The 13,374-nt window shown below is 36.2% G+C and overlaps 1 protein-coding gene across 1 annotated transcript; it reads left to right on the plus strand.

Annotated features, from left to right (window-relative positions):
• Positions 1–774: 774 nt before the first annotated feature.
• LOC104590522 (expansin-A13-like) lies at positions 775–5,899 on the plus strand. Its single transcript, XM_010249257.3, has 2 exons — positions 775–1,503; positions 5,407–5,899. The coding sequence occupies exons 1-2, from the start codon at positions 1,007–1,009 to the stop codon at positions 5,711–5,713; spliced, it is 804 nt and encodes a 267-aa protein (XP_010247559.1). The 5' UTR covers positions 775–1,006; the 3' UTR covers positions 5,714–5,899.
• Positions 5,900–13,374: the final 7,475 nt, after the last annotated feature.

Here is a 13,374-nt window from a genome sequence, read left to right on the forward strand (position 1 = left end):
ATCATTATGGTTGTAGTAACCACTCAAAAAAGAGATATTATCTAAAACTAACCTCGAGAGAACGCCATAAGTTTTATTGTCCAAAACTCAACTTTCATTAAGATTTTGATTAGTGACAATTAATAAAAGTTATGTATATAAACATTTAAATGTTTTACATAACCAAATTACCCTTGAAAAGAGTGATGATTCACTTGACAAGTTCTCTCGAAAGCAAAAATCCTACAAACATCCTGCATGCATAGGCATCCAACTGTATGTAGGAAACATCTTCACATGAATTCAAGATACATGTACATGAAATATTCTTTATGTGCCACTGGACTCCATGCTTTCAGAGTTTTTGTTTCAGGAGATTTGGACTCCTTTTGCACTTGTTTGGGCTGAACTTATAGTGCACTTGCATTCAGTCCACCAGCCCAATTTCAAACAAGTATAATAGAAACTGACTCTGTCCAAAGTTCAAACGCACCAGTTCCTGAGTGCGCCTGGTTTGGTGAAACGTAGTACCCTTAGCCTTATTTTGGAAGGAGTATAAATTTAAATATGTAAAATGCAAAATCTTATTGTATTTATAATCTTTTTAAGTTGAACCTTACTCATACAAATATAAATATTTACAAAATAATATAAAATACAAGCATTTGCACTCTGCATTTTTTGTATTTAAACTCCTTCCAAACTGAGCCTTAATTTCAAATCCAGCCCATTAAAAATACAAATTTTGCAAGCGCAGGTACATCCGTTGGACTGGGTCTCAAAGGCTTCATCCCCATTTGGTCACTCGTTACGTCACTTCTCACTCCTCAGTCCTCACATTAAAAATGGTTGTTCGGAAAAACTAATCACTCTGCTTCTTTGTGTTTGCTGCTCTCTCTCTCTCTCTCTCTCTCCCTCGGTAGTCTCTTCCCCCACTCTCTCTCTCTCTCTCTCTCTCTCTCTCTCTCACACAAACCCCTTAACACAAAGAAAGAACAGAACCCGAGACGCACGAGAAGAGAAGGAAATGTCAATTAACCTCATTCACACCATACTACTTCTATACACGGTAGTCCTAACATGGAGAGCAGCTGGTGCTGTATATGCTTCTGCTTCTCCCCCCTCCTATTCCTCAGCAACCCCAATGACCGAGTGGAGATCCGCCAGAGCCACCTACTACGCCGCATCCGACCCTAGGGACGACGCCGGAGGGGCCTGTGGCTACGGTGACCTAGCGAAGAATGGCTACGGAATGGCCACCGTCGGGCTGAGCACTGCCCTCTTCGACCGGGGCCAGATCTGCGGTGCTTGTTTCGAGCTGAGGTGCGTCGAGGACCTGAGATGGTGCATTCCAGGGACTTCCATTATCGTCACCGTCACCAATTTCTGCGCGCCGAACTATGGCTTGCCGTCCGACGGTGGCGGCCACTGCAATCCTCCCAACAAACACTTCGTCCTACCCATCGAGGCCTTCGAAAAGATCGCCGTCTGGAAAGCTGCTAGCATGCCTGTACAGTATCGCAGGTACGCTGCACCTCTCCCCCCTCTCCATTGCTGTTTGCTAACTTGCGCTTAACGAATAACGAGCCTGGTCTTTTGCTAATATACGCTCAAGGAGTGCGTAGATTCGCTATATTGCGCACATCTTTCCTTAGTGTTGGGTTCAATTATATAAAAACTATATGATATTGGACTCCCTAATCATTTAGCAACTATGATAGCCCTATGATTTCACATATTTACTAAAAACTACTCTATGGTTTTTATATATTATTAAAACACTCATTGCAATTTATGGTCCCTTGATATTAGAAAATGTAAAAAAGGGTATGGATTCAGGGTTTTTTTATTTCAAAAATATCTCTAATAATACTCATTTATCCTTCTAGAAATAGAGTTGTTGGGTAAAAATTGAATTTTCTTCATTTTCTTTATTAAGAACAATTTCAATTTGGTCAATTGAATGTTAAGGTAAAAAAATGTCATTTCCTTTCTATTTAAGAAAAAGAAGCAATAAATAAAACTGTTGCAATGCATAAGGCATAAGGGGGTGTTTTTTATGATAAATAAACTCTGTAGTAGGTTTCTAGCAAATAAGTGAAACTATGAGGGGTGTCGGAGTAAATATCCCTTTTTAAGTTTTAATCTTCACGAGATTACTAAAATGCGCCTAAATGATTGATTTAATAATAAGATTCTTCGGGTTTCAAAAGTTTTGGCGTTGCATTGCATTGCATTGCCACTGGGTCCAGTCCAAAGTCCTGACCCCTGAGATCGAGACCCAACAACCGGGACAACCTCAAATCTGATGAGGCCTTGATTTGTATGTCCTTTGTTTTATCTAAAAAACTTTTCTTGTTTGGCGACAAAGTTAACTCTATACCTAGCTGGTGTAACAGTGTCCGGCTCCGGCCAACTCCAATTCCTCATGTGACGACAACATACATAATTGTACTCCATCGCCGGTTTTGTGGCGTCTATAGCTGCTTTTGACAAGACAGACATACCCCTGATAATAGCCTAATTTAATAAGATGTATTAAACTTTTGATGGTGCTATTCTCACTCAGCTCGCAGTGAGAATAGCACCATCTAATTCAATTTTGATACGTTTTGTCATTATATGATAATATAATGATCAAGATTAGTGCAAATGATTTGTCTTTTATAGACTTTTCTATGGAATTAGTGCATGATGGGCAAAATGGATGGTGACAGGTGAAAATCACTTAAGCTGAGAAGAGAATTTCAAAACAGTCGTAACAAGGGCAACATCGTATGAAGTAGAACGTAGGGTAGTTAAGAAACAATATATGGAAAGAAAATGAATGTAACAAAATACAAATTTTGAGATGAGTGGGTGAAAAGCAAGAAAAAGACAGGTAAAACTCATTCAAAGGAACGTAAGAATATCTCCCATGGGCAATGAGGGAAAATAAACAAAACTGATTTGGTCATGTGAAAGAAAACCATATTGGTTGAGATAATAAAAGGGACTATAAGAAGTAGGGACAAGCCGAGAATTATATGGGTTGAGGTAGTAAGAAATGATTTAAGAATTAAGAACCCATATTTTAACATTGGATATGACATTTAATAGAACAAAATGGTAAAATAGGATTCATGTAGATGATGTCATATAGTCGGGACAAGACTTAAATGATGATTATGCATTTTTATCATTATCCCTTTAGACTGTGTCTGGTTTGAAAGAAAAGGTAGGGAAAGGAAGGGTGTCAAACCAAACACAGCCTTAATTAATTGGAAAAGAAGTGATGTTAGATGGGCAAATGGTGCTTGGGTCCATAGGAAGATGTTGCTGACTTTTTGTTACATGTAACTCAAGTTTTGCTTTCCAACTTGGTAGGTCCTATTGTTTATTCTCTCTTTTCCGTTATGGGACATGCTTATTCGATTGAATTCTTCCTTATCAATATTAACATTAATAAATAAAAAATGGAAAATTACAAGGAACCCTTAAATTTTGGGGCCAAGGGTGATCATGACCCAACCGTGGGCTTAGCACCTTTAATAAAGCACATAACCAGCTCACACCCAAGGCCAGTAAGGCAGTAATATAAGCTTGGGCAAGGCCCTACATTAGGCCTGAGTTAGGTTGGAATTGCAGACTTTAACTTTTGATATATTTTATTAATTGTATAATATTATAAATTAACATATTGTACGTATAATGTTAAATTTGTTTTGGCATTGGTGTAGGTCATAAAAATTAAATTTGATTATATAATGTTAAACTTATATCTTTGTCCTTTATTTACACATGTATGTAGCCTCTCATATATTCATGTAATGTTTAACCCCCTAACAAATTGTCAATGATGAATGAGAAATTACCCAATTGCGCCTATATATTAATTTTGCACTTCAAAGCAAAAAAAAATATATATATATGAGACTAAGTGATGTTTGATGTTAGTTAATGGCAAAGAAAATAATCAAATATTTTACCTTATGAAAACTCTAGCACATTACTTACATGGCTCAAATTCATTGATCTATTTATAGATGTCACTTTGATGTTGGTTTACTTTAGCGCATCGCTTAGATGGATAAGAATGATCTATTGCTTAAAGAGAGTGAGAAACCACTTTGCTAGATTGGATTTTTGGGATGATTTGTTACATTATTTGGATGGTTTAGAACTTTAGATTGGTTGAAATTTTGGTATCACTTGGATGGTTGAAATGAATCCATTATATTGGGAAACCACTCTAATGGCTCAAATCTATTAATATTGAACATCCAATTAAAGCACAAAATAAAAAAGAAAAATCTGCCAAATAAAGTGAAATACAAAATATGTGAAAGACCTAGACCATTAAAACGGCCTCCTAGGAAAAATCAATTAATATCAGCCAGCCAAATTTTGCATGGAGATGCTGGCTAATTTAGCTCTTTCAAATGAGGTACCAAATCAATAAGTCTAAAGCCATTACAATGGTTTTCTATGATCAATGGATTGAATCAAGTATTAGTGCATCATTTGGATGGTTGCAATTGACTTATCTTGGGATGCATAACCCAAATTTCTGGTGTTATTTGGTACATCGTTTTATTTGAATCTGGATCTTTTACCCACAAGACACTAGCTGTACATTGGGGACATCTTCCCATGAATGATAACTTGACCTGTTCACGGACTGGGCTTTGGGCCTAACTTTACACTGTCTTGGACTCAGGCCTATTAGAATTTTGACAAAAGCCAAGCTCAGGCCCAGTCATGAACAGGTAATGGTAACATGTAAACACAAAATATGTTCCCAATGTACAGCTGTAAAATATCCAGTGGGTAGGTGTGGATAAGATTGTTGTGGGTAGGAGATCCAAGCTCATTTTATTTGTTTTAGATTTGTTGTTTTTTTAAAGAAAGTTTGGTGCCTTTACTTGAATGCCCAAGATTATTTGAAATTTTGGTGTATTGTTTGGATGGTCAAGATTAATTCTTTTATCTTGAGAGACCATTTTGATAGCATAATTTTTTTCTTGGTACATTGGTCGGATTGTCCAGAATTTTGACACATCACTTGGATGGTTGAGACAAGTTCACTGATCTTAAGTGACCAGTTTGATGGCCTAGATCTTTGTGTTAATTGGATACACCATTTGATGGTTTCAAAACCCAGTGGTTTGAATCACTTTACACCTATGCAAGGAAAGTACTGATCAAATTTCCATAATTTGGGGGCTTAGCCGCTTAGGTATGTGGGAGGGACCCGTGACACTGGAATACCAACAGCATATCTATAGAGGAATAGATGCTGGAAGATGTATAACCATTTAACATGCAGATTTTCTTTTGTCCTTTTAATGGGATAAGTTTGTCATTCGTTCTCTGTACTTCAGAAAAATTATGTAATAGATTGAACGGCTCTCATGTTCTCGAGTGTTTCTGATTTTGTGGGATCAGGATGAAGTGCATAAAGGAAGGAGGAATTCGGTTCAGGATCGACGGGTCGGGATTCTTCTGTTCAGTGCTGATCAGTAACGTTGCGGGTGCTGGTGACGTAGTGGCCGTGAAGATCAAGGGGTCAAGAACAGGGTGGCTTCCAATGGGAAGGAACTGGGGGCAGAACTGGCATGTCACAGCTGATTTGAAAAACCAGCCCCTCTCGTTTGAAGTCACAACTAGTGATCGGGTCACAGTTGTATCTTACAATGTTGCACCCAAAGATTGGAGCTTTGGGCAGACCTTTGTAGGCAAGCAATTTGAGTAAAAGAACCAAATTGATGCTAAACAAAAGCAGAAGATGGCAGTTATTATATGTATATTTTAGTTATCCTTTTTTTTATTTTTTCTTTTATTTCCTCCACCTCGAGCATAAATATTGGGGGGGCAAAAAGGATGTAATTGATTATTTGGTCTTTTTTTAAGGCACTTAGGCAAGTTCATTCATCATAAATTCTCAGTCAACATCAGCCTTCAAAGCAGAAACTGAGGAAATTAGGAAGAGAACCAGGTCTTGAGAGTGTTACAAGAGAGCCAACCTAGCCGGAGAGTGAGCAACCCGATTACACTGATGGGAAAATATGTAACCGAGTAACTGTGTATCACCAAGGTGTGAGAGAAGGCTCTTGCAGCAAAAAATGAGAGTTTGAACTATCAACCAACAATAGATTGATTAGGTATTAAGCATCATCTTCAATAATGGCTGAAGAAATTTCAAGAGAGGAAGCAAAGAGGATTCCTTCAACAAGAGCAGTTGCTTCTGTTACCAAGACTATACTGGCTTCAATTGGAATGGTTCATGCATAAACAAAGGAGCCTTGTGCATTTTGGATTAGCAGTCCTCCAAATTTTCCAGATGATGCAAGGGTAAAGTATTGAATGACTGAATGTCAACAAAAGCATGCATCAAAATAATAATAAATAACTAAACTAAATGATACTTGGAGAGACCATCGCCATGAATGTTTATTTCTTCCTCTCTTGCTTTCGATTTCAAGCCAAGTAGAACTTTCCCAAAAGATTAGTTGATATCTATTGAGCCTATTGCCATGAATGCTTCCTTTTTTGTCTTCGTAAATTGCTATTTTTCCTTATGGACTCTTGAATATGAGCTAATAGTTTACAGTATTTTGCAAAGGTTTCTTGTATTTTTCTCAATGGAGCTTTTTACTTAGTCTAGTACTAGATTAGAGAGGCTAGAGTTAATTCTCCTTTTGTCACTATCTCCTTTCTTCCCAAAAAGAATTTGGTGGTAAGAGTAGAACGAATGGGGGGGGGGTCCTTTTTTTTAGAAGATAGATAAAAAGGAGGGACCCTATCCACCTATTTTGTATGCAAGGTTCAAAATATCAATATAGGTAATCGGTACTGTTTTTTTCTTTTTTGAAACTGGTTTAGAGGGGCTGATTTAAAGCCGGTCTACCCCCTAAACCACTCACCGACTCGAAACACCCCCTGTAGGGGCATATCGGAAAGGCTCTGATACGATACGTATCGGCCAATATGGGTCAATACTTGTCAAAATTTTGATCCTTATTTGTAGGTAATTCTCCCCATTAAGGAACTCCCTCTATAACAACCTATTAGAATCAATCACATCCCTTATTTGTTCAACCACTCCTCACTTATCCTCCTAAATTCAATTTTAAATTTAAAATTGGATAATGATAAGTGGGGTGAGAGATTTTAGGGCCTTATAGTTTCGACTGAACCAAAATGAGAATTTTAGTAAGGAACCCCTATGACCACAACGATGAGCCATGAATTCATAAGTCCCACACTCTAACATAAAGGGCTTTGGTGATAAAGATGGACTTGAAGCTGTTTGGTTTGTTGTCGGAGTCTGAATTGGAATGGTCCATTCTCCCACCTGTTTGGTTTAGACAAGAATTTAAATCAGAATCAAAATCAAATGAGATGATTCTAATTCCGATTATAGATCTCTATTCCCATGAACCAGTTATCTGTCTTGGAATAAGGTAAGATGCAAGATTATGCGATCTCCATTTTATATGAGAAAGAACTGAGATAGGTAGAAGACCGTGCAAATTCTGCATCACTTTTTCCGATGCTAAGCCTGTATTGCCGGTGAATGCAAGAGAGACAAACAGTACAAATCATAATTACAAACAAACAAAAATGAAACTGAACCCAATACAAATTTCGTAAGCCATCAATATTTGCATTGCAACCAAACACAACCTAATGTTTTATTGGTTCCTTACTTCCATTATTGCTGTTATCGATCTTGATTGGTTCCTTCAATTGCTGTTATCGATCTTGATTGGTTCCTTCGATTGCTGTTATCGATCTTGATTTTTTGAGGAGATAATTTTGAAGTTGGAATCTTGTAATGTTAGTATAGAGGTTATACTAGAAATGAGAAGGAATGTTATGACAGAAAAGAAAAAGAGATGAATGCCTCTTGTTTTTTTTTTTCTTCCTTTACAGCGTTTTTCTGGATATTCTTACTACTTATTAGGCTCTTGGGCAATTAGAGGCTCTGTTTGTTTGCAGTGCATATCTGAATCAGAAATAAATTTTACACCCAGTTCAGATTTCATGTATTTGTTTGTAATGATGATTTGCACTTCTACTCCATTTGTCAAATTTTTACTCATTGGTGGCGCAAATTATACATCCCAAAAAATGATTAAAAATTACACCACCTTCCTCTTACCTTACTCTTACCTTAACTCTATCTCTCTCTCTAAAGTAGATTACCACATCATTTTACAAACAAAAAAAACCTCCTAACTTCATTCTCAAATAAAGCAGGAACAATACCATTCCCATTTTACTCCTAAGTAAACATAACAGAGTCAAAATTGGAACAAAAATAAACCAGAATTTACATTCAACCTATTAGCACTTCCAAACATTTACACTAATACAAAATTCCTTTGTATTACAAACAAATTAAGCAGATGGCTCCTTGTAACTGGCCCAGGAAGAATGCAAATTAGGCTGCTTCCTTTAAAAACAAGAATCAGGTTCGCTCCTGTAAATGATTCATGTGGAGATTTTGTTCACTTTGTTGTAAGGAGTTTCACGAATATATAGATTCCATCGCCTTCTTTGTAAGGGGTTGTTTGCGTTGTTCTTATGTGGAGTTACATTGGGAGAGTGATATGGGAGGAAGAGGATGTTTTGAACAGTTTGAACAACTTGGGCATATATAGAGGAGGGTTGATGTGGAGAAATACATTAAATGGGATTTTCAAGTTTCTCTTTGAATAAGAAGTAGATATTCAAACTATCATGAGTAGAGATCCATCAGCGGTGGCAAAATAGATTAAAGGGCTAAAAAAAACAGAAAAACTGGAGAATTGGATTTACAATATAATCACTACCAAAAAGTCATCCTTTCGCGACGTTTAAATAAAACGTTGCGGAAGTTCTCCTTTTCGTGATATTAATAACATTTGTGGCAAAAAAAAAAAGGAGTTTTGCAACGGTTACAAAAAATAACTGTTGCTAATGTCACCAAATGTTTACTCAAACCACTTTCTCCAAAATTGCTTTATTGTATATATGATTATTATTTAACTTTAAAACTTTTGTCAATTAGTTATGAAATGAATTAAGTTATAGTTAATTTGAAAATAATTATAAAAAATACTTATATAAATGAATATTTTAAATGCTTAAATATTTAAATTGTTTTTATTAAATGAAAAGTTTAATTATATACTTCAATGAAGATTCGAACTCGTGGGTTTCCACTTGAATATGCAATTAAGAGAATTGGTGAGAAGATCGCCCATTGAGTGGGAACTGGGAAGTGGTGTTAATGATCCATTTTTGGAGGATAAGAAAGTTTGGACGAGCCTATAAAAATTTATGGTCAAGTAGTTTAATTCTTTAAATTAGTTTTGTTGGAAAAAACTTGTTAGGTTAAAGAGATTCTTATATACTAGTAAGCATGCACATGGCAATGCTCTTGCACGTGCTTTTTCTACAATAAGTCATTATGAATTTTAGGACTATTATAATTTTCATAGCTTATTTTTCAGGAATTTCATTCCACGGTTTACTGAGAAATGAAAACATTTATATGAAAGTTTATCACATTTATGTACATTCATATCCATTTTTATACTTACCAATTCAATACATGTATCAACAAACCTATGAGATATCCGATTTCAAAATTTAAGGGGCTGATTTGATGTGTGGAGACATGTGGCAGCAACCACAAATGTTTAACATTGTTTCACAATGAAGTAAATGTGTACTATACATGATAGTGCTAATTAAGTCATTTTCAACAAAGATGGGTATATAAACTCGGCCATCCTATACAAATATTTTAGGGTTATTGATCTAATAGACAATTGATACTAAGCAAGTCAAAGGTAATTGCGTCTAAACAATACAAAAGTATGATGCTAATCCTCTGCACTATACTGGGCTGAGGAAGCACAAAGTTGAAAACCAATTTTGGGTTTATATAATTTTTTTCGAAATTTGGATCACCTAAATAGTATTTTCTTAGGCTCTGTTTGGTTTGTGGGAAGATTTGGGTGGGATGGGAAAAGATGGGATGGGAAAGTGTAAAAAATTAAGTGTAAAAACATTGTTTGGTTTTATTGGGATGGGATGGGATGGGAAAATGTAAAAAGGGTCACCTTTGTCCTCCTCTCGACCGAACAGAGTGACGACTAGGAAGAGAAGCGGTGGATTTGAACCCATCTCCGGCTTCCCTCTCCCGCTCTATCTCCCTAATTTTCTTCTCTCTTCTCCTTCTTCTTCCCCTCTTCCCCCATTTTCTCTCTCACTCCGTTGTCTTGCAGCGGCGGTAGATCTGTGTGTCCCCTCTCTAATCTCTCTTTCTTCTTCTTCTTCTTCTTCTTCTTCTTCTTCTTCTTCTTCTTCTTCTTCGTTTGTCGTCTCCACTACTCTGGTTCGCTTTGCCTGCACGTCACCGCTGCTTGGTTCGCCCTAGTGTCACGGGGCTATTCGACGAGGCCCCGTGCGGTGCTCGATGGGGTCGAAAAAGCCTATGAATGCAAGCAACAACACACAAAAGGCAACAAGAAGGCACACAAATTAGTCAAAAGGCTACTTGTATTGCATTGATTGATGGTAAGCACAAGCACACAGTTCAGTGTCGAGGGGATCTCGTGCTTAACCTTTACACGCTATTGTCTCACTCGACTACCTACCTCCCCTCAAAGAGTACGTTAAGCTTTTGGGGGAGTAACAATAAGAAACATCAAAAAGGTAAAAAATCATACTACAGAATTACAATAACGCCATTGGCAATCCCCCCATACAAAATACATGCAATGTCCCACCCAAGACACACACTTGGACACTTGGATGGCATGTTGTGGGCGTGGTGATAGTACTTGATGGCGCGGAAAAATGGTCACTTGTGACACTAGTTCGTCGTAGATCTAGTGAAGACGGGAAGAAGGTGAGAGAGAAGAGAGAAGAGGGTCGCTTCGCCTGTGCGTGACCGCTACTATCTAGTTCGCTGTAGATCTGGTAAAGACGGGAAGACAATGGTTCTTTGACTTCTTTCAATTGTAACCATGTTTTTCCAAAATTTTCCACTCTTTTCTGACATCCCACTCTTTTCTCATCACATTCCTCTCTTTCCCTCAAAACAAATGAGAAAAAAGGGAATATTTTCTGAATATTCCCTTTTTCTTATCCCCATCCCACAAACCAAACGAAGCCTTAAGGAAATTTGTTTCCTTTTAATCTGGAAACTTTATTAGATCGGAACTACTTTTGATGCTTCAAGGTATAAAGCTTTTGTTGGATTGTTTCATAATCATAAGTGGTTCATGGATTCTCAAGCATCGTACTATTGAGTATCCAGATAAAAAATGATCTTACCTATATTCAACCAAGTGGGAGGCCTGGTGCCTAATAGTGGTTAGGAGAGAATTTTCTCTCTTCATATTCTTGTATAATCTAGCCTATATCACACAATATGGCGCATTTGCTCAAGTTTATCCATATTACATGTTTAGTGATAGTAGGAAAATTGTTTGTTGAAAATAAATGAACTGCAACCATTACTATTATGCTAGAATCTTTAAGTTGCCTTGTTTGGAATAAGCTTTGGAAGATCAATTGGGTGTCTCAAAATTAACCCTTCGATCATTTCTTAGTAAATTATCACCAAGATGGTAGTCAAGACATATAAAACCTATATGGGAAGGGTGAACACATAATTATCAACCTAATAAAAATATAGCAAAATAGATTTCCAACTATTGGATAAGTTCATTATATTGGTAGCGATGGCTATCAAGATATCAAATCTTGATGCAACAACATTAGATGGCTATCAAGCTATGTCATTACCAATAACTTTAGCCAAAGACATGTGATTCAAAATCTGACAGCCTCAAGACATGTCTATTGAAACATATACACATGATTACTTTTTTGTAAAATGTGCATAAATCTAGCAATTTGTGTGGTAAGCCTTTGTTTTTCAATACAAGCCATGAATATCCCAATTGGCAGGAAGCTGATTGGGGCCAAACACCCTTTTCTGATAAGAGATAAGAGGAAATTGTGCATTTAAGTGTCATCAAGAAACCATGGGTGTTGGACACTGATGCATTCCATGTAGGAGAGTCTATGCAACATTGCTTTGAAGTTTGAACATACGAAAGTGAAAGAGTTGTAGCAAATAATTTACGTACAAACCTGGAATAATGAAGTTGGACCAAAACAAATGAATATTTTATGAAGTTTCTACACTGTTTCGTTTTCTTGAACAAAAAACAAATGAATAGATGATCAATATTGAAGAATTTTACATGAGAACTGGTACTGTAAAGGGTTATGCAATGCAAATTGAAAAGAACTGACATTGTTTGAGAAAATGTAAGAAGTGGTTGCATCACAATTCATTACTCTAAAATGACAATATGACAATATCAAATTAATGATGGTATTGGTACTGTTATTACTTAATAAATTGTGAGAGGTCTAGCAGAGCAATTGTATTGTCCTCATGCAGAGCATCCAATAGTTGTGTAATTGATATATCTTGCAATTCACATTCAGGTACAATGACCTCATCATCTAAAACCCAGAAAAAAATAAAATAAAATTGCAATCTTAAATCTAAATGTTGAGACATCATGAATTATGAAGTTGGTATTCCTGCAACAACTAATAGATCATAGAACAAAAGCAAAAGGATGTGAAACACTAGCAATCATGTGACATAATGAAGTAAAAGCATGAGTTTCCGGTTCATGCTTTGGTAAAATCAGGAGATTGGTATTACCCAAAATGAACATCAAGTGGATGAGCAAATACTCTTCACTTGATCCCAGAATGTGCATCCTAAAACAAGTAATTTTGCAACAGCTTATGTGGATTTTCAGGAATCAAAACTGGAAAACTACATTTTCATGTAAAATATTTAACTTGCTTTTATGTCCTTAAGAACTATTTAACCAAAACAGGCTATATACTTCTATATTTTTGAAGTCCTAGATGTCATTTGAGTAAATTATGTTTTGTTTAATATCAACTTCTAGTTCTTACTCAGATAAAAAAAGTTACGAATTTGTTAGTTTTTTACAGATCCTTTATTGAGTTTACCTTAGGTCCAACAATACTTTCTAAGTTTTCTAGAAATGAAAAGTTAACTCAGCTGGTTTTATCTACTTGTTTTAAGGTTGTAACTTGTAAGATGTATATACTTGTTTCAACTTTTAACTTAAAAAGAAAGAAATAAAGAAGGTAATCACCCAGATTACTTAAGCTACACCTATCAAAGTTCATATTTTCTCAATGTATTTCTGATCTAGATAAAAAAAAAGTTGTCACTTATTGAACCAGAATTAGTGAGTGTTATGATCACTATTGCATTTCAAAGAGTTGGTATTGGTTGCAAAAGATCTAGTGTATATATATATATATGGTGGGGTGTAGAGGTGATGTGAA

This window comes from Nelumbo nucifera, chromosome 3 (assembly GCF_055504915.1).
Source record: "Nelumbo nucifera cultivar China Antique chromosome 3, China Antique-T2T, whole genome shotgun sequence".
In the NCBI taxonomy this organism is placed as follows: domain Eukaryota; kingdom Viridiplantae; phylum Streptophyta; class Magnoliopsida; order Proteales; family Nelumbonaceae; genus Nelumbo; species Nelumbo nucifera.

Excerpts from the sequence above, each read along its gene's own strand:
- LOC104590522 (XM_010249257.3), top strand. The coding sequence starts at position 1,007 with ATGTCAATTAACCTCATTCACACCATACTACTTCTATACACGGTAGTC. Across the intron at positions 1,504-5,406 it reads ATGCCTGTACAGTATCGCAG|GATGAAGTGCATAAAGGAAG; the intron begins GTACGCTGCACC and ends TTGTGGGATCAG.